At 33.3% G+C, this 22825-nt stretch overlaps 1 protein-coding gene across 4 annotated transcripts in view; it reads left to right on the top strand.

The window, feature by feature from the left end:
- The window catches only part of LOC132132082 (contactin-associated protein-like 4), a 103606-nt gene that overhangs the window by 34995 nt on the left and 45786 nt on the right, over positions 1 to 22825 (top strand). For 3 of the 4 annotated variants that reach the window (XM_059544321.1, XM_059544319.1, XM_059544317.1), the window contains exons 3-9: positions 3681 to 3874; positions 5809 to 5956; positions 8765 to 8968; positions 18132 to 18307; positions 18933 to 19070; positions 19427 to 19688; positions 22529 to 22672. In XM_059544321.1, coding sequence (XP_059400304.1) covers positions 3681 to 3874; positions 5809 to 5956; positions 8765 to 8968; positions 18132 to 18307; positions 18933 to 19070; positions 19427 to 19688; positions 22529 to 22672 — 1266 coding nt within the window. The remainder of the gene's footprint in view (positions 1 to 3680; positions 3875 to 5808; positions 5957 to 8764; positions 8969 to 18131; positions 18308 to 18932; positions 19071 to 19426; positions 19689 to 22528; positions 22673 to 22825) is intronic. The other variant, XM_059544320.1, reaches the window with a different exon arrangement.

The following is a 22825-nucleotide window of genomic DNA, read 5'->3' as shown; positions in this document are numbered from 1 at the left end:
AATGCGCCGCGGCTCCTGTACCAAGCAGGTGTCGCTCTCGCCTGGTGCTCCTCGGTGGCCCACTGTTCAGTGGTTTTATCCTGATTTACGAGGAACAGGAAGGGTTTATGATGCCGTCTGATCTGATTTAGCCTGCGCCACTGAGGTGTTCAGGTCCACATCTGCAGCGTGGGACGGGGCTCTACGGGTGGCCAGTGAATGCAGCTACTGAAGACGGATTTAACAGGATTTTCAGGCTTATTGGTGTCAGACTTTATGGTCGGCTGTAGGTGAATGGACTCGGAATATTAATGCCTATTTGATATTAAAAATTATTTGCTGTTTTAAATCTCTGGAGGACAAAAGTGTGGCTGTATGATTTCTATGATACGGATAACACAGACTGAATCACTGAATCCTGTCATAAATAAGGCAATTTACTGTCATGGAATTCGTCCGATTTTGGCGATTATTGACCAGTGTTTGTGACTATTAAACTGCAAAAAGTCTGTTTAAATATAAATCCTGCATGTTCTGCGTGTCTCTTTGTGAACGAATGGCACAGTTCTTCACATCAACCCGTCAAAACAAACGTTTGGTTAAACTAGAAGAAACTGGGACAGAAATATATTACTATTGTACAGTAAAATGCACTTCTAAATTGTATTATTAATTATTGTAAGTATTATTAAAACACAGACAATGTTTCATCCATGTTTTAATTGCACTTAAATTAATTAATGTTTTATGTCTTCATTTAATCACCAGAAAAAATTAAATGCACAATAAAGAATTTGTGAAAAATAAAACATTTAATTGAGTACTATTAATGTAAAACGTAAATAAATAGTTTTTTTTTTATGAATTTAATTAATTACACATTCTCTATAATTATAAAAAATGGTAAAAATAAAACAGGATTTGAGGAAAAAATTTAATGTATTTCATTGGGACCTATTTATTTATTTATTTTTGTAAACTTGCTAAATTGCATTTTTTGTGCACCTTTTGGGGGGGGGGGGCAATTGAATCCAAAATAAATAAAGTTTATTACAAAGGGTTTGTAAGTAAATTAATAAACAAACAAACAGGTGCTTCCTCCCTTGAGGAATTCTACTTAAAAATATTGAAACAAATCATTTCAAATCATAAGTTTGTGATAAAAAAAATCATCCTTGTTTGACTGAATGAGCTGTAGATTTCCCTTCATGTTCTGCATTCAGAATCAGGAGAATAACATAATGCTTGTTATTGTAATGTCAAGAGCTCTTTTCAGCCGCCTTTTTTCTCCTTAAATCCTCACGTCTCAAACGTAGGTTTGTTTTCACTCGTATTTTTTAAAATGTGTTCGTCTCCCCTTTTCACTTGAATGCCTATTAGCAGTGTTACCTGTAAGGTTTCTAAAGCTGGTTAATACAGTATTTATAATGTCATCTCATAGTACCAAGTTTATGAAAATGCTTGCGTTCATTGAGAAAATCATTGGCTGATTGTTTACAGTTTGATAGAAGTTAGTTCCATTGTTCATGCAAAGCATTATGGGGCAGAGATGGATGCAGTGAAAATGTGTGAGGACAGATGCTTTTAAGCTCCAACAAATTTCCAGAAAGCTCCATAAAAACACCAAAGTAGTAATCAGAAGAGCCTGTTATGACATAATATTGCTTTTTGTCCTTTGTTGAGATTGCATGCAAAAGAAAAGGTTGCTAAACGCCTTCATTTGTCTTCCACGGAAGAAATAAATTCCTTTAGGACACAAAACATTCATTTTTGAGCAAGTTATTGTTTTAAAACCATAGTGCACAGGGTTATATCCGATACTGAAAGCTATAAAGAGAATTTCCCTATAATGAAAAGATCAGATGAAGTGGTGGTTTGAATACAAGCAGGTTTTTAACAGGATTTTACCGCAGAACAGCTTTATCCTCATTAAAATGTGTAGATAAGCGAGCGTAGCTTCACACCAGCATGAAGGAGAAATAGGGAAAAAATAGTCTGTTCCCAAACCTAGTGAGCTGCCTACTTAGACAGGTAAGGTTAAAGGGTTAGTTCACCCAAAAATTGAAATTAGCCCATACATTACTCACCCTCAATTCATCCTAGGTGTATATGACTTCCTTCTTTCAGACGAATCCAGTCGGAGTTATATTAGAAATAGTTTTTGATCTTTCAAGCTGTTTAATGCCACTCAGCTGATGTTGCAGTGCATCAGTCCAAAATAAGTGAAATAAAAAGCGACCGTCCTTAATAAAAAATGTCATACACAGCTCAGATAATCAGCTCGTGTGTGAACTGTGTTCCCATTGACATGATCCCTACACAGTGTTCATTGCTCCCTACTTCCTGAGCAGGGGAAATCTGTTGAAGTTCACCTCACTTCAGAACATTAATTCACAGATTTGCGTTGTGCAACGTCTTCACACACGGACAAGTTTGAAATCATATACCTCTGTAAATAAATACAATTTAAATTCACGTGCCGCACACTTCAATACACTTTGAATGGAACATACACATTCGCTTTGAACTGGAATCATGGTGGAATATCCTGTGATGACCACTTCGCAGAGCACTTAAGTTCGAATAGTAGAAATGTCGGAAGTGATGAGAGAAAAATGTGCTGAGCAGGGGGTGCAAGGACTGGAATTGATAACTTTTGCTGCTTAAACATAAAACCATGTCTACATTTTTGATTGGAGAAACGACAAACAACAAGCGCTACTCTACAATGCTTAAAACTTGCGTTTGAATCATCAGTGGCAAATCCTTTACATATGCAAACATACTTACAGACTATGAGTCAGAACGACTGGCATTGTAGTCTTCTCTCACAGGATCAGGAAACAGTCCTCCATAAAATGCACTGCACACATCTGAATATTTGGGTTGAACTGTTCTGGGACAGTGTTGTGAATACAACCTAACCACTGATTTCTAGTTGTGTCCTCTTTTGGAAGGACGAACAAAGTGAGACATTTTAGGTAGGAGTGGTGGACTCTTAACTTTGATAATGAATATCTCTTTGGATTTCAGACTTTAGTCTTTGCAACTTTACAGAAATTTATAACATTATATGACCCTTTAAATAGAAATATTGGTAACACTTTAGAATAGGTAACACCTATTAGCTGCGTATTAGCATGCATATTACTAGATTATTATCCATGCATTAATGTTAATTAAGAACATATTAATGCCTTATTCTACTTGACCTTATTCTACATCCCTAATCTTACCCAATACCTAAACCTAACAACTACCCTTACTAACTATTAATTTTAATAGAATTTATTGAGAGAAATGTCGTAGTTAATAGTTAACAATTGTTACCTATTTAAAATTTTTAAGGAAATATTTTCGATTTTTTATTATGAGTATTTAAGTAATTATTAAATTAATTATATTTTTATATGCATGGTTAATTCAAACATTTTTACCCAATATTTACCCAAGTTATCTGTGAGTTTTTGAACTTCACAATAAGTGCCTATGTAGAGTGTTTCATATCGAACGTTTGTCTTACAAGGATTGCATTTCAGTTTGGATGCTCCCTATAAGAAGCCAGCAGTTGTTGTCTCCTAACAAGTGCCTCAGCAGTGGATCAGTTGAACAGCGTCACATGAACAGCGTGTGATGCAATCCATGCAGCTCGTCCCAGAATGCAGAGTATGAAGCCTTCGTCTGTGTGCTGTGTCCCGCAGGTGCTGGAGGCTGGTCCCCGCTGGACTCTAATAAGTACCAGTGGCTGGAAATCAAGCTGGAGCAGCGGACGGAGATTACAGCCATCGCCTCCCAGGGCCGATACGGCAGCTCTGATTGGGTCACACACTACCTCCTCATGTTCAGTGACACGGGCCATAATTGGAGGCCGTACCGACAGGAGGATAGCATCGGGGTAAGGCTTGAATACCTCACCTGAGATGAAGGAAAACACGCTCTGATAAGAAAAAATATAAATCGAATTCTCTTCCCTCAATGTGTAATCTTAAATCCGATTTAGAAACAGATTTAAGCTTCCTCAGGCTCTCCGGTGAGTTCAGCACTAGCCAAGTGTGTTATTGAAATGAGCTTGTTAAGTGTGTGAGAGGGTTTAATTAGTTTTGACACTCAGAGAATAGATGCTAATTGAGTTGCAGATCTTTTCTGTTCTTCACGTTTGTTTGCCGAAATGCCATGACGTCTGTTCTGTGTGCTTTGTACTTATCGATTCACCCAACTAGTATTCTTCAAGATTCTGAAGGCTGCATTTGTTTGATCAAAAATACTGTAAAATCTATAAAATTGTGAAATCTTATTACTATTTAAAATAACAGTTTTTTTATGTGAATATCTGTTCAAATGTAATTTATTTCTGCAATCAAATCTGTATTTTCAGCATCATTACTCTCAGTCTTCAGTGTCACATGATCCTTCAAAAATCATTCTAATATGCTGATTTGCTGCTCAGAAAAAATATTTCTGATTATTATCAGTGTTGAAAACAAATGAACAGCATTCGTCTGAAATAGAAATATTTTATAACATTATAAATGTCTTTACTGACACTTAAAAAAATTTATTTAATGCATCCCTGCTGGTTAAAATGATTAATTTTCTTTAAAAAATACATAAAATAAATCATACCCCAAATTAGTTTACTTGTTATTATTAACATTCAGTGCTGTTTTTTCCTAACCCATCAGATCAGACCCGTGTGTCTGGATCCGTCATCAGTATGCAGTGAGAAACTCTAGTCACGACTCCGTCTGTCATGAGAAGCGTTTACAGTTTAAGATGCGAGCGACTGGTTTTTTTTTCTCATGTGAGAGCGAGAGCTTGTCGCTCCTGACGCAGGAGGATTTGCACCTTGACTCTTGATATATTTCACAGGCCACTTTAGAGCAAATGAGATGCGCCTCCTCAGCAGGAAACAGAGCAATTTGTTGGGCTTAACTCTGCACTCCAGCAGACGACTGATCCCTTCAAACACTGAGAGCGCTACTCAGCTCCCAATTGCTATGAAACCAGAAACTCCAAATTGCACACATCTCTGACAGATTTAAGGACAAAATGAATGCTCCTCCCTGCAAAATAATCCACTTGTTGCCTCCATTTGCCTCTTTACATGGCCAGCAGGGCCTTAACTGGAAAACACTCTGATTATGAAAAGAGCTGAGATGCTGTTCTGGTTTTAGCTGATTTTAGCTTGTTTAAGCTGGTCTAACTGGTCCATAATTATTCTTCTCAACATTACAACTAGGGCTTTCTGTAGCATTTGCATCTTGCTTCAGAAACCCTCCACCTTCCCCAGCTCCACCTGTATAGATCTGCTACATGGTGATTCATCCATGCTATATAAGGGTTATTTAATGTATGTTTTATTGGTCCAATATAAATATATATGTGCAGTACATGTGCTGTGCTGTACACATTTTTTTAACACAATAATGCATGTCATGTTAACATAAAAAAAGCATGTCAGCCTAGTTATACATGGCAATTATTAATCTGGTCATAGACTAGTCTAACCAGCCGGTCTTAGTAGTCAGACCAGTGTTTTAGTTTAGCAGGCTAGTGCTGTATTGATGTCCTTTAATACAGTGATGTGATGGAGAGGAGCGCTGCTCACTGACCCCTGGCCGTGTTGAATCGCTCCGATCACCACAGGGGCTCGACTCATATTAAGCTGCGCAAGAGTTATAGACTGGTCTCTTCTCTTACCATCCGACTTCAGGATCAACCGTCTGCTTCTTTATGATCCAGTGGGAAACATAAAAGATACAGGAGCGCATTAGTGCATCAGGTCAAACCACAAAAGGTCACGTAATGCTGTTGTTCCCCTCATTCAAGGCTTTCTCTGGGAACTCGAACGCTGACAGTGTGGTGATGTACAAACTGCAGCAGCCGGTCATCGCTCAGTACGTCCGAATACTGCCTCTCGACTGGAACTCCAATGGCAGGATCGGCCTGAGACTGGAGGCCTATGGGTGCCAATACAGTAGGTGTTTAACACTGACATACAACTGGACATCTGGCATCTTAGGAAATTCATTTAATATTATAGTTATTGCATTAAATCTTTGATATTTTGAAATGTGTTTATTTATTTAAATATTATTTTAAATCTTTCATATCACAGATTTTGTTATTTATTTATTTAAAGATGATTTTAAATGTTTATGAAGTTAATTTCTTATAGTTATTTTTACATTCATTCATTCAAATTTCAATTAAAATGTTATTTATTTATTTATAGATTTCTTTAAATATTATTTAAAATCTTTTGTTATGAAATTAATTCATTCATTCAAATATGAATTAAAATGTTATGAATGTTTTTTTTTATTTATAGATTTGTTTAAATATTTTTTTTATAATAATTTGTTATACAATTAATTAATTCATTCAAATATGAATTAAAATTGTATTAATGTTTTTTATTATAGGTTTTAAATATGATTTAAAGTCTTTGTTAATAGGAAAATGAATGAATTCATTATTTCATTCATTCATTCATGCATTCTTCCATTTATATATGAATTTTAATTATTTCAAATATGATATAAAATATTGTATATGTATATTTAAACAAATGCATTAATTTGTTTAAATATCATTTAACATCTTACATATTATGAAATGTATTTATCTAAATTTTATTTAAAATCTTTCATATTATAAAATGTATTTATTTAAGTTTAATTTTAAATCTGCGTTCATAATTTGTTATACGCTGTTTGTTATAATTGTAGTTTGTTATTCATTCATTAAGAGAAAATATGAATAAAATGCTATAAATGTTTTTATATATTTATTTAAATATGATTTAGAATCGTTCATGTTATATTTATTCAAATATGAAATACATTTAAAGTATGAGATTAATATCATTTTTCATTATTCAGTCATTCATTCAGCCATTTAAATGTGGATACATTTGTTTTTATTTACATTTAATAAAAAATAATTTGTGTGATCTAAACAAATCTATAAATCTATTTGTTTAAATTTGATTTAAAATGTTTAATGTTGTGAATTGTATTTAATATTATTTAAAATATTTTGTTATGAAATAAATGTAACAGTAGTAATATTTATTCATTAATTTAAATACAATTGAAAATCCTCAAAATTATGAAAATGTTTGATTGAAAATATGATTTTAAATCTGTCCAAATGTCTCCGTTTGACTTCCTGAAGAGTGAAACACTGTGACACTTTCAAAACATTGATCTGTTTGATGTCTTGTCAACTACTGTCTCAACCAATAGAGAAAGTTTATGGGCGGGGCTATGTGTAAATGTAACCAATGTAGTGAGTTTAGGTGCGGCACTCTGTGTTTATGCAGAAAACCTGTTTGGTAACACTCATTATTTTTGGATTTGAATTTGATGCAGTTTACCTTTTAAATAAAATGTTTTTTTCTATAAACTCTATAATAAGACAATTTAATGCCCCACATCACCAAGCGACATGCATTACTCAGACGAGTGTGTTTGAGTCTCTGGCTGATGTATGACTGGCCTCTCAGAGGTCCTGTGTGGCGGTTTTGTCCTGAGATGCGTTGTCACTGGAGTCACACGGGGCAGAACCACAGGGCAAAGCTCTAGTCAACATATCTACAGCAGACCATTTGGGATGGAGTCTTTTTTCCCCTTCATTCCTACAGATTTATAATTTATTGCTGGCATCTGCAGGTTCTGTCAAGTGTCAGGCGTTTGAATCATCTCTGTTGACCTCAGGTTTAAATTCTCTCTGCTTACAGGGACAACAGACCTGCACAAACACGTTGTATACGCCACTAATTATAATGCACAGAGATTAATAGTTAGCGTCAGGGGTTTGATGACTGACATGTCAAGCTGTGCAAACAAACAGATCACTGTGTCACAGTGTTTAAGTCTACAGAAAGTTAAACTATTGACTTACGTGACACTGAACAATAAACTGACTCTAAGTCAACATCACACACAGAATCTTTATTTATTCCGTCAATTTTTATAATTCTCCATTATATATTTATCATACTTTATTATTTATTTATTAAAACCTCTTATTTATTTTTTGTAGTTCATAATCTAAATATTTATTTATTTGTTTTAGTTCATTATTATTATTTTCATTTTAGATTGTTATTATTTACTTATGTATTTTCTTAATTATATATTTTATTTATTCATTTATTGTAGTTAATTGTTATTTATGTATAGTGCATTTATTTAATATAGTTTAATATTTAATTTCCAATTGATTTATGATATTTATATTTATTTTAGTTCATTATGATCTATGTGTTATTGTTATTTGTTTAGTAATTTATTTATTTTTGTTTATTACTATTATCTATTATTGTTCATTATTTATTAATTAATTTTGGTTCATTATTATTTATTTAAGTTTAGTGCTTTTGTTTTTTATAGTTCATTATTAATGATGTCAATGTTTTTGATAATTCATTATTTAAATATTTATTTGTTAATTATTTGTTTGTCATTATTATTATTATTGTTTACTTTATTATTTTTAGTCATTTATTTATTTATTTATTTTGTTCAGTTTATTTATTTTACTGCTTTGTTACGCATTATTGTCTCTTATTTATTTTACTTTATTATTATTTATTTGATTTGTTTTTATATTTTTGTTTAAAGTAGTTTATTATTTATGTATTTCATTTAGTTCATTATTATGTTATTCATTACTTGTTTGCTGTGATGTCATTACAATGTATTTACTGAATTAAGTGAACTAAAAGGGAAATCAGTCATTTTGACAGTTCTTTTGTTTGTTTCTGGTGTGTTTTCAGAGTCTGATGTGGTCGGTTTTGATGGCAGCGCTCATTTGCTCTTCAGGCCGGATCCCAGCACCACTCCGGCAAACAGAGACGTGTTATCCATGAACTTCAAAACCCTGTTGAACTCTGGGATGCTGGTTCACATGGAGGAACGCAGCGGACACACGCTCACTCTGGAGTTATTCAGAGGGAAACTCATCCTGCAGCTCAGAAAAGGTACTAATCCACATCTCTCAGCTGCTGGAACTAACTGTTATCTTCATTGATGTTGATTAATGTCGTTTTTGACCCTCTTTTATCTAAAGTCATTTGGTTTCAGGCAGATAGCATGAAAGTAGAGCGTTAAGAGCCACAGACTACTCTTAAAAGATCTTACATTTAGTCTGGGACTAGGCTTAACTGACATCAAGAGCTGGAGGCTTGTTAATTGTTTTTAAATAAAAATGAGATTGTTTTTTTGGGCTTTTTCAGTTGGATCACATATTGATTGGGCAACCTCAGTTGTATTGAAATGTGCCTTATAAATAAAAATATAAATACAAATACAAAATGAAAATGTCAGGGTCACATTTCACCTCAAAACCAAAATAACGTAGTGAGAAATAATATTATACTTAAACTGAAGACTGCTTTAGGACCGTAAATATGTTTTTGCATTATGAAATATTTTTAATCACAAAATGATTATTTAAAAAAAATATTTTTGTAACAAGAACAAGAAAATATGCTTATTTGTCTAGAAAATAATGTCATAAAAGTGTTATAGTGCATGTGTCTATCTATCTATCTATCTGTGTGTGTGTGTGTGTGTGTGTGTGTGTGTGTGTGTGTGTGTGTGTGTGTGTGTGTGTGTGTGTGTGTGTGTGTGTGTGTGTGTGCGTGTACAGACCAAAAGTTTGAAACATTACTATTTTTAATGTTTTTGAAAGAAGTTTCTTCTGCTCATCAAACCTGCATTTATTTGATCAAAAATACAGAAAACAGGAATATTGTGAAATATTATTACAACTTAAAATAATAGTTTTCTATTGAATATACTTTAAAAAAAAATAATGTATTCCTGTGATGCAAAGCTGAATTTTCAGCATCATTCCTCCAGCCTTCAGTGTCACATGTGACATCAGTCTATCACATGATCCTTTAGAAATCATTCTAATATTCTGATTTATTATGAGTGTTGGAAACAGTTCTGCTGTCTAATATATTTGATCAATAAAAGGTTAAAAAGAACTGCATTTATTCAAAATAAAAAACAATTCTAATAATATATATTCTAATAATATATTTTCTTTACTATAACTTTTTTATCAATTTAACACATCCTTGCTGAATAAAAGTATTGATTTTATTTGAAAAAAAGAAAGAAAAAAAAATACTGACCCCAAATTACTGACCAGTAGTGTACAGGTTCTTCTCAAAAAATTAGCATATTGTGATAAAGTTCATTATTTTCCATAATGTAGCGTTAATGATAAAAATTAAACTTTCATATATTTTAGATTCATTGAACACCAACTGAAATATTTCAGGTCTTTTATTGTTTTAATACTGATGATTTTGGCATACAGCTCATGAAAACCCAAAATTCCTATCCTATCCTAAATTAGCACAATATGCAAATTTTTTGAGAAGGACCTGTACATTGTTATTACAAAATATTTATATTTTAAAAACATAGCTTCTTTTTTTTCTTTTTCTTTTGACTTTTTATTCATCAAAGTATCCTAAAAAAGTATCACATGTTCTGAAAAAATATTAAGCAGCAGAACTGTTTCCAACTTTGATAATGAATCATCATATTAGAATGATTTCTAAAGGATCATGTGATAATGATCCTAAAAATTCAGCTTTGCATCACAGAAATAAATGATCATTTAAAGTATAATACATTTAAAAACAATTATTTTAAATTGTAATAATATATCACAATATTACTGTTTTTTCTGTATTTTTGATCAAATAAATGCAGGCTTGATGAGCAGAAGAAACTTCTTTCAAAAACATTAAAAATAGGAATGTTTCCAAACTTTTGATCTGTACTGTATGTATATGTATGTGTGTGTGTGTATAGATTCAGGGTTATTATATTTATAACTAAAACTTAAATTAATTAATATCTAAAGCTGAAATTAAATAAAATATTAGATGAAAACATAAATGAAAATTAGAGTTGTTTCTTTGGTAAGTTACTGAAATAAGTTAAGGTTGAACACTAAACTTACTAACTGAAAAAAAAAGAAATAAAAATCAATGAAATCTCAATTGTATTAATAATAATAATAAATGTGTGTGTATATACAATTACACTTACGCACAATGACATTTGACTTAGATATGTTTTTGCAAGGTACTTGAAGAACTCATTTGAAAATATGAAAGTAAGAAAAACATGAAATTACAATGGTACATGTCCACAAAACATGACAATCCCATGGTTCTGTTCAGTAGTTTATTATTAGCTGAGATCTCCAGCAGATTAACAGGTGATGTAAGAAACTCTTCAGGTGTGGGTGAGAGACACAGTCAGCCGTGAGCCGTATGGCACAGATTCCCAGGATGCCATCTGGTATCTCAGCGTCAGAGTCTCTCTGTCCTCATGACCACTGCTGGAGTTATAACTGTGATCAAATGTAAAAGCATTATGTGCTTTCTGATGAAATGTCATTTTCAGGTGTTTTTCCTGTGCTTTCACATCATTGCAGTTGAGTAGTGTTCAAACATTTGAGTAGTGCAACAAAATACTGATCAGTGAATCCAGTCAATATATAAGCTTATATACAGTATATATGTGTGTGTGTGTGTGTGTGTGTGTGTGTGTGTGTGTGTGTGTGTGTGTGTGTGTAAATAAACATGATAATATGTACAGACCATATTAAAAAATATGATAATAAAGTTTTACTTAAACATCTTAAATGATGAAATAAATTAAATATCTGCAGGTAAATAATTCTAGTCTGAGGCTTTAAACATAATAGTTCTTTAAACGATTTGTTTTGCTTTGTTTTTTTTTACACACGAGGAACAGAAAAAAAATATTTAAGAACTAATTTATAATATAAAAGCTAGTGTTGTAAAATATTAAAATCATAATGAAGAGAAAACTGAATTTGTAAAATATCAGAATTAGATACATATATGATGGTGTCATCAGAATAAAGATGAACATTACAGTTATTGAAAATTAACGGTAAATTATTGACATAAAAATAAACATTGAAATAAAAAAAAGAAGTGGTCCTAATATTGAACCTTGGGGTACACCTCTTTGTTGAACTTAAAAAATCTGATTTATTTCCTTTTAATACTACACATTGTTTTCTGTTATGCATGTATGAATTAAACCACATAATTGCATTTTCAGAAATACCAATAGCATGGAGTTTATCTAAAAGTAAGTTAGATTACAAGACTGATCAGATCATTTGAATTCATATTGAGATCTCTGAGTTGATTGCAGATCGCATGAGATTATTTAAGTCTTTTTCACAGGAGAAACATCTGAAAAGCATGAGAGTTTTTGAGCAAGTCCTCATTTGTTCTGAACTTATTCTAATTGCCATCTTGGATGAGAAATAATTTAGATATTAAGGTCTGGATTTTATTTGCATATTTTATTTTTATTTTATTTTCAGGTTTCACTTAAATATATAATGTACAAGTTGGGTCAGTCTGGAGGAGTTTGAATGCCTTGCGTCTGCTTCTCCATTGTGAAGTAACTGCAACCTAACTGCAGCTCTCTGTGTTTTCACCATCATTTCAAGCAAATTAAAGATGTCTGCCATCACTTATTGGAGGGGTTTGTGAAAGTGCTAAAGTGGTCTCTCAGCCTCACTCTGATTATGGCTCAACTCTGTTTGTCAGAAATGTACGTGGCACTCGCTGTTGTCTTTGCCGAGCCGATGATGTCCGCTCGTTCTTCTTGTTTAGATGAGTTTTACTGTGCTTTAAGGACATTGCACTTCAAAGCTGTCGCTGCATTCGCTCGGGATTGTTTTATCAGACAATACATTCAGCCAGTGTTGAATATAAATCACTTCAGGCGGCTTTTAAAAAGTTTTTAGGCTGAAAGTACATGCATGTGTTGGCTTTTAGGGCCTAGCATCTAAATAATGAAGAATAGATGGAACAAAACATGCAAATGTAAGAGTTTAATTAAATATTTGGTTTGTCCTGATCAATGTTGCAACTAGTTTCAACTAAAGTTGATTATTGGAGTACATTAATTGTACAAAATCAGAATTTCACATTTAACTCAATGTGTTGCTTGTGTTTCTTTTCTCAAATTTACTACCAGGTTTTTTCATGTAAATGTTTTCAAGTAAATGTATTTCAGTGTAGTCAGTCAGCATTAGTAGATTTTGAAAGTAAATATATATTTTAGCATTTGTTATAGGCCTTTTTACCATTTTAGCAGATACCATTGTACTTTCATTTATATTTTGAAATGGCTTTTTAAAATTATTATTATAAATTTTGTTGTGTTTTGTAATTTTTACTAGTTTTAGTTTTTTTATATCTGTTTTTTATATTTATATTTTATTAATTACATTTATACATGCTTTATATCTGTAATTTTATTTCAGTGTTAAGCTTTTTTATATATACACAAACCGTGAAAGGAACATGAAATCTGATTTTCCTTTAGTCATGCTCCTGCTGCTCTAATTGTGCTGATCTCAAACTCTGCTCAGATTTGCATCAGAAAAATAACATCTGTGGCAACCCTCAAAACAAACAAACTGTTAATACTTCACAGAATAATAAAGCATCAGTCAGTGCAGCCAGAACAATGTATATTCAAATCCAAACAGACTAGAAAAGTTTGGGGCAGAACATGAAGCACTCGTGCACAATATAAACAGACAGCTTGATGAATGCAAACGACCAGCAGAATAAAATAGTTTGGGATATGGGCATTAATCTTCATGTCGCAGCTTGTTTGCAGATGTATTTTCCTGCACAGACAGAAGCCAGTGTTTGCCAGAGACTAACATCTGTCTCTGTATCACAACTACAACAACATCGTCGTCACATAAAAAGCTGCTGGGCTCGTTTGGTGCTTGGACATGTGGCTCAGTTTGTTTTCCAAACCGCTGCATCTCACAACATTCATGCTGGAATTATTCAGGCTTTAGATGGGGATGACGTGAATATTTCAAGTTCAACAACAATAGTGACAGAACGAATCCACTGCTGGTTGAATCGTTTCATTTAAAAATGTGGCTTCATTCGCACATTAGTTCTGTGTCTTTGATTGAAATATTTTGTTTGTGAAATATTAATTTCTTGTGTATGGAACTGTTGTATAAAATCAATATCACATTTGTAATCTTGAAAAAATAATATACTGAATTGTGTGTGTGTGTGTGTGTGTGTGTGTGTGTGTGTGTGTGTGAGATTACTATTTTTTCTAATTATTTATACTAATTAGTAATTCTTTTTCAAACTTTGTTTAATAATTTTATTGGATTTTAATGGTTTTTATAATAATTAGTGTGATTATTTTTTTATTTTTATTATCACACTCATAATTGAAATGAAATAAATAAAATAAACTAAAAATATTAGATACTAAATATTAAACTTTAAACCAGTAAAACTGCAATAAAAATGAAAAAAAAAAAATCTAATACAAATTCAACAAAACAGACAATATTGACAATAATGTGCCTAAAATGTAACACACTATTGACTTCTTGTTTATTGTTATATGAAATTGAATTGAAATGTATTGGGGCAAAAAAGCACTGGCTTGTGTGAGATTGCTAAAATATATCATATTATATAAATATAAGGTAGAAACCCATACAGCTTCATTTTTTGCCTCATATCTTGAATTATAGGTGCATATAATAGACTGCAACTCACAATCAGTCATCCTACATCATGTTCATCAGCCACTCCGTGCAATTAAAGATGAACCTAATACCTAATACTAGAAATGCATTTATTTGATGTTTAATGCACGCAACATGTATGTCAATTATTCATCAGTTACAATCGGTCGGTCCAGTGCTAGTCAGTTAACATCAGAATATAAACAGGCTCTGCTTTGTGTAAGAATGTGGACGGCGTTGACAGCTCTGATGTGATTTAACATTTAGTGGTCCACTGCTTAATATTTCATGATCTTTGTTCCTCTCAGAAAGCATAAAAAAACAGCAGAATAAAACCATCCCAGCCTTGATCTCTCGCCTTCACTTGTATGACAGCCATACTCGTGTGTTTGAATTGCAGCTCTGATTAACAAAAAATAATATACAACACTGTCAATCTGTCATCATCTGACAATGAAAATGTCAGAAACACCTGCATTAAACTGATTGAGATTGAGGAAGCTGTCCTCAGCAAAATGTGCTGCACATAGTTTACATGTGGATTATAATTTTCAGGAACCGAGTTAAACATAAATTGTAACCATTAATCTCCAAGTACAGCATCCCTGGGGAGCCCAAAGAAAGATGATTGGACTCCGAGATGAAAATAACAGCGTTTCGACGACATGGCGACAAACACAAGCGCAGCTCTTCCTCTTCTCCGTCGGAGCGCAACAAGACCACGCCCCCTTTTTGTATATTCATGTGGGCGGAGCTTAGACAAAAAACTGTTTTAGTGACGTCATTACTGCAGGAACTAGAGGGATGTAGTCCAAACGGGTCGTTTTTTTGTAGGCGAATTCTGTTAAATAAAATATCTCGCTTGGCATTGAACTTTGAGCTTTAGAATTTTACAGATATTTTTTATGCTCTAACAAAAACATTACACACTAACTAAAGTTTAAAACATGGGATCACGAAGAACGGGACCTTTAATACTAATAGTACATAATCTGTGTGTATAATATAATAATAATAATTATTATTATTATTATATATATATTTTTAGATAGATAGATAGATAGATAGATAGATAGATAGATAGATAGATAGATAGATAGATAGATAGATAGATAGATAGATAGATAGATAGATAGATAGATAGATAGATAGATAGATAGATAGATAGATAGATAGATAGATAGATAGATGCAAACCCATGTGGACTGCTGTCACCTGAAACTCATCCTGATTATACAAAGGAAACATTTCACTTGCCTTTTCTCCCATATACTGTATATGTCAGCTGTTAAAATAAGCGTAAAGACACCCAGGAGAAAGTGTGTGATGATTTAGCTTTAAGCAGTTCTAAACGTCTCAGCATCTTTGTGAGAATCGGCCCACGCCACAGTTGATCTCACAGATCAGGAGCTAGTTTAAGGAGGTGATAAGTAAGTCTTTAAGGCTGTTAAAAGTGTTGCTGTTTTATACCAAACTGTTGAACATTCTGGAAAAAGCGTAATGTGAACGCAGAGTTTAGCATATCGTCTCATTGATGTTAATTGAACTCAGGTTTGTTGCAGCAGTTTTGTGCTTGATATTCATTTGACGATCATTATGATGAGTTATTTTAATATTACCTTAAATTATATTGTAGTATTTATTCATATTTATATATTTTGAATTACCTTTTATTTTTAGATTTTAACTTTAGTTTAAGTTTTTGTAATTGTGCTTTTCAATTTTGTCTTTTGTATTATTTCTTTATTTATATTATTTTGTAAATTCCTGTAAAGTTTTATTATTATTATTTTTATTTAATTATATTTTTTAATTGTAAAAATTTAACTTAGATTCGTTTTTCTCTAATATTTATATTGTTGTTCAATTTATTTTCAATACGTTATTAAATTATTAAATAAATGCATATTTATTTAATTAATTAATTTATATATATATATATATATATATTAGATCTAAGTTGAAATACTGTTTTAGTACTAATGAACTGTTTTAAATTCATTTAAATCAGCTGAACAACTACTTTAACCAATTTTCAATCTGGTTTCTGAGCGCATCACAGCACAGAGACAGCACTCAGTAAAATAATACATGATATTTGCTTTCATTTTAATTCTGCCAAATATCAGTGCTGGTACTACTAGATCTCAGTGCTGCGTCTGACATTGTCTATCATAACATACATCTACAGAGACTGGAAGACCGGGTCTGGCTTTCTGGGATGGTACTCAAATGGTTCTGGTCATATACTTAGAAGGGAGAGGTTATTATGTGAATATAGGAGAGCACAAGTCTAAGTGAACATCCATGACATGCGGAGTCCCACAAGGCTCAGTTCTTGCTCCGCTCTTGTTTAGCCTGTATATGCTCCCACTCAAATAATGAGATTAAAAATTTTAGATTTTATTTATTTATTTATTTGTAGTATTTCATTTAAGTTCAAGTAATTTACAATAATAATGTTAAAGGGATAGTTCACCCAAAAATGAAAATTAGATTTAGGTGACTTTGTTTCTTCAGTGGAACAGAAATTATGATTTTTAGCTTCAGTCATTGCAGACAAATCCATATTAAACCCTGCGGCTCGTGACGATACATTGATGTGTAAAGACACAAAATGACTGGTCTGTGCAAGAAACAGAACAGTATTTATAAAGTTTTTTTTTTTTACCCCTGATTCACGCAATGTCCGAACTGTTAGAACTCTTGTGAACGCACTTCACAGCAGCAAACGCGTGAGGGATTATTTTTCTTCTTCTTCTTGCATTATGGTGGATCGCAGACTTATAAGTTACCATCTCTCAAATGGCAATGGCAATGGCAATTTTATTTATATAGCACTATTTGCTACAATCAGAGTTGACCAATGTGCTTTACAACAGGATAGCTAAAAAAAATTTATAGCAAAAATAAAAATACAAATAGTAGAACCAAAAACAAGGAGAGAGATAGAAAAGAAAAACATCATAACATGCTGCAATATATAAAATATATAGAACAAGGATAAAAAAAGAGTACTTCAACTAGAATTAAAAGCCTTATCGAACAGTTTCTAATTTAGACTTAAAAATGGCCACAGATGAAGCCATTCTAATTAAAATGAGCAGATCATTCCAGAGTCTTGGTGCAATTCAGGCAAAAGTGCGATCACCCATGCACTTCCGACTCGTCTTGGGGATAAACAAGAGTCTCTGGTTAGAGGACTGGAGAGATCTAGTTACCTTGTGCTCAATCAATAACTCAGATATATACGATAGAGCCATACCATTGCATACCATAAATGGACCATTGACACTATATCTACAATCTCAATTAGGAGTGTCAATGGTCACTTAGAGAGATGTTTAAAATGTTTAAAAATCGTATGTGGTATTATGTGCAGTAAATCTTTCAAACAGCTACTGTACATTGTTATTTCATGAACTGCATGTTAGGGTGGTTGCATATTTTCTAATGTCAGTTTCTGTTGAAATGCATTTAAAGTAACCTAACTTTTGCAGCTTTATCAAGCCGTCCTAACCAGTATTTGATCTGTGTTGCAGGCCGGGGTTCATCAGCTGATGTCCACCCTCTGGTGTCTCTGGGCAGTTTGCTGGACGATCAGCACTGGCATCACGTCAGCGTGGAGCGAATTCGAGGACTCATGAACTTCACCGTTGACAAAAACACCCAGCAGTTCCAGCTGCCAGAGTCCTGGAGTCACTTTGAGATTAATGAGGTGAGCCGCTAACGACCTCCAGCTCAATTAGTCCAGGAAAGCATTTCAAATGACTCACACAAAACACCTGAATTATACAAACAACATATATCAGCTGCAATAAAAAAAATGTCTTTGGATAATTAGATCACACTATATTTCTGAGCATTTCACTTTGTTTTGATACACTGTTCATTTATTGATAACACTTACATCTTATATTACAGTAAACAAGCAAAGTCTCACAATGCAAGGCTTGTTTATTTGCATAGCACATTTTTTGCTAAATAGTAATTCATAGTGCTTTACATAAAAATAATAAAAGACATTGTAATTAATAAAAAGTAATACATTATATGCATGTATTGTATATGTGTGGAAACAGTTACATTAAATAGTAGACATAAAAGCTACATATAAATTTAATAAATATTAATAAATATGCATGCAATTTATATATATATATATATATATATATATATATATATATATATATATATATATATTTATATACTAAATGTATATTTATTAATGTTGTTTTTTATTTTTATTTATAATTTACTTTTTTTTTTAAGCTTACATTAATTTCATAACACTGCCATTAGCATGTGTGATTTCTGACATGAATCTGTCATTCTTTCATAAGATCAGTTTCGGTGGAACGTCAGCAGCTGGACTCCAGAAATCCCACTCCAGAAGAAAATTCCAGGGCTGCTTGGAAAACGTGCTTTACAACGACATCAGCGTGATGGAGCGAGCCGAAGAGAAGCAGGTCTCCATCACAGTAAGTGTGTGAACACAGCTGCTTTATTTGGCCTGCTAGCAGTTGTCAGTTGTTGGCTGCTTCATTTTTCCATAATGAAAGCTTTGTATTACTGTGACCCTTACCATGTTCTCCTCCATTATAGTGGGTTTTTTTCTTTTATACAACCATTGTCTTGGGAATTTGGGGGTTAAACCAATTACCAGCTCTTTAATTCATTGCCGTAATGCCGTGACATTGGTTTCAAGATAATAGCCAGGAAGGCAAATGCATAATTTATGAAGCAGACATCATGACTGTGGTGCTTCATTATTTGCAAATGCAGCTTGCATGAGAAATGCTCTTGGTTTTACTACAGTATTTTTTGTCTCTCGCAGGGGAACGTCAGCTTCACATGCGCCGAATCCATAGACGTGCCGGTGACCTTCGCCAGTCCTGGAAGTTTCCTCGCTTTGCCGTGGGTCACCGGTGAGGAAAGCGTGTCGGTCGCTCTGCAGTTCAGGACCTGGAACAAAGCAGGCCTGCTGATGACCTTTGACCTGAAGCATAATGTAGGAACGCTGTGGCTGTATCTGAACGAGGGGAGAGCGCGATTGCAGATTCATAAGACCGGCCGGATTATGATAGACATCACTGCAGGTTTGGCTCATGCATTATGGGATATAATATGTTTGGAATGAAATAATAGCACATATAAACCATAGTTTCAGTTTATTTGACAGTAAAAGCAAAATCCATCTCTCTTGCATCCATCTCAAAGTCAATAGCAATGGCAGCTGCTGCTCTGAGAAATTCAGTATGTATGAAAATCTCTAAAACTAGATTTACTGAGAAACCAAATGAATGCAGGATTATTAATTACTTTAACTAAATAATAGGTACCATGCTTAATATGACGTATTATGTGAAACAGTATGCAGTATGCAATATATTGTTGATATATTGTTCAGAATTATATTAATCTTAGAAATAAATACTTCATAGTTTATATAGTTATGTGTAGTGTAGTTTTTAGTTTTAGTGTATTTAGTTATTTGAGCACTTTAACATCAACAAAATGAAAATTAGAAATTTTGCCTTGGCAACTAGCTGAAATAAAATGTGTTTTATTTTATTTTAGTTCATATTTATTTGTATATTTATTTTTAAAATATTTTTATAATATATAAATTAAAATTATATATACAACCCGAATTCCGGAAAAGTTGGGACGTTTTTTTAAATTTTAATAAAATGAAAACTAAAAGACTTTCAAATCACATGAGCCAATATTTTATTCACAATAGAACATAGATAACATAGCAAATGTTTAAACTGAGAAAGTTTACAATTTTATGCACAAAATGAGCTCATTTCAATTTTGATTTCTGCTACAGGTCTCAAAATAGTTGGGACGGGGCATGTTTACCATGGTGTAGCATCTCCTTTTCTTTTCAAAACAGTTTGAAGACGTCTGGGCATTGAGGCTATGAGTTGCTGGAGTTTTGCTGTTGGAATTTGGTCCCATTCTTGCCTTATATAGATTTCCAGCTGCTGAAGAGTTCGTGGTCGTCTTTGACGTATTTTTCATTTAATGATGCGCCAAATGTTCTCTATAGGTGAAAGATCTGGACTGCAGGCAGGCCAGGTTAGCACCCGGACTCTTCTACGACGAAGCCATGCTGTTGTTATAGCTGCAGTATGTGGTTTTGCATTGTCCTGCTGAAATAAACAAGGCCTTCGCTGAAATAGACGTTGTTTGGAGGGAAGCATATGTTGCTCTAAAACCTTTATATACCTTTCAGCATTCACAGAGCCTTCCAAAACATGCAAGCTGCCCATACCGTATGCACTTATGCACCCCCATACCATCAGAGATGCTGGCTTTTGAACTGAACGCTGATAACATGCTGGAAGGTCTCCCTCCTCTTTAGCCCGGAGGACACGGCGTCCGTGATTTCCAACAAGAATGTCAAATTTGGACTCGTCTGACCATAAAACACTATTCCACTTTGAAATAGTCCATTTTAAATGAGCCTTGGCCCACAGGACACGACGGCGCTTCTGGACCATGTTCACATATGGCTTCCTTTTTGCATGATAGAGCTTTAGTTGGCATCTGCTGATGGCACGGCGGATTGTGTTTACCGACAGTGGTTTCTGAAAGTATTCCTGGGCCCATTTAGTAATGTCATTGACACAATCATGCCGATGAGTGATGCAGTGTCGTCTGAGAGCCCGAAGACCACGGGCATCCAATAAAGGTCTCCGGCCTTGTCCCTTACGCACAGAGATTTCTCCAGTTTCTCTGAATCTTTTGATGATGTTATGCACTGTAGATCAGTTCTGCTAGTTATCATGGAAACATTTCTACTTTTCATTTAGTTTAACTTGAAATACTTAACTTTAATCTAAAAATAAAAAAAACATAAATAAATGTTAACTAAACTAAACAATAAAAAACTAAACTGATGTACTTACCAAAAATGCAAAACTGTACATTTAGTATTTATAAACTTTTATAGTTGTTTGTTTTTAATAAAATTTTATTTTTATATATTCTTTTTTTATGTTAATTTTTTTTTAAGTTTTTGTAATTTCTATTTACATTTTGTCATTAAATGTGTAGTTTATATAGATATATATAGTCTATATAGTTTTTATTTACTTTTTATTTTTATTTTATTTAGTTTTAGTTATTTCTATTAGTTATGCTTTCTTGATCACTAGCTGAAATAAAATAATTAAACAATGTGTGCATGTGTGTGTGTGTGTGTGTGCGTGTGTGTGTGTGTGTGTGTGTGTGTGTGTGTGTGTGTGTGTGTGTGCGTGTGTGTGTGTGTGTGTGTGTGTGTGTGTATGCTTTGTTCTTGTTAAACTAAAATGTTTTATGATTTTATGTTTTAGCTTTATACATTTCATTGTGAAATGTATCAACCTCTTGTTGTTTTTGTAATGCACCTTTGATAAATAGTATGCCAGTGTGTTAAAAATGCATTTATTATTATGCAATTTTGTGTGAAGATCTCTGAACTTTCTGTCAGGTTCATTTGACACATTTACATTTATTCATTTAGTAGATTATTTTATCCAAAGCAACTTACAGTGCATTCAGGCTATACATTTCAGTATGTATGTGTGTTCCCTGAAATTGAACACACGACCTTTTGCGCTGCTAACACAATGCTGTACCACAGGAACACAATGCAAATAAAGTAAGGATCAAGTGCATTGCATTGCTGGATACAGTATTTAAACAAAGTGTGCTGTAGTTGTGTATTGCACATTTTGGCAGATATCATCTGTTTATTTCATGCATACAGAATAAATACATACTGTACACAATATGCACACTTCATTTCTGAGCTAGAGTAGTTGGCTAGTATGCCATCCCACATATACTCTAAGTTTAAGACAGGAATCTGTTCTTGCGGTTCTATCCAAAAATAATAAGTCCCTGTTATTTGTGCCTGATCCACATGCTGGCTCTTTCTCCACAGGTGCCGGTTTAAATGACGGTCAGTGGCACTCGCTGGAGCTTGCTGTCCGTCGAGGGCGTCTCGCAGTCACCCTGGACAGAACCGACAGCTCTACAGCGTCCACTTCCTTCCCTGTCGCTCCTGACAGCCAGCTATTCTTAGGTGGTAAGAACAACCTTTAGCCATCCATCGCCTCCTGCTAACACAAAGCAACACTAGCTCAGAGTAATTTCCCTCTACACGAGCCCAATCCTTCACATTAATCAATTCATCATTTCACTCAACGCACAGCTTCCGCTGAGAAAAGCACATTGGTTT

The sequence above is a fragment of the Carassius carassius genome, chromosome 49 (assembly GCF_963082965.1).
Source record: "Carassius carassius chromosome 49, fCarCar2.1, whole genome shotgun sequence".
Taxonomy (NCBI): domain Eukaryota; kingdom Metazoa; phylum Chordata; class Actinopteri; order Cypriniformes; family Cyprinidae; genus Carassius; species Carassius carassius.
The sequence above is the reverse complement of the archived record's forward strand: the minus strand, read 5'-3'. Positions and strand labels throughout refer to the sequence as shown.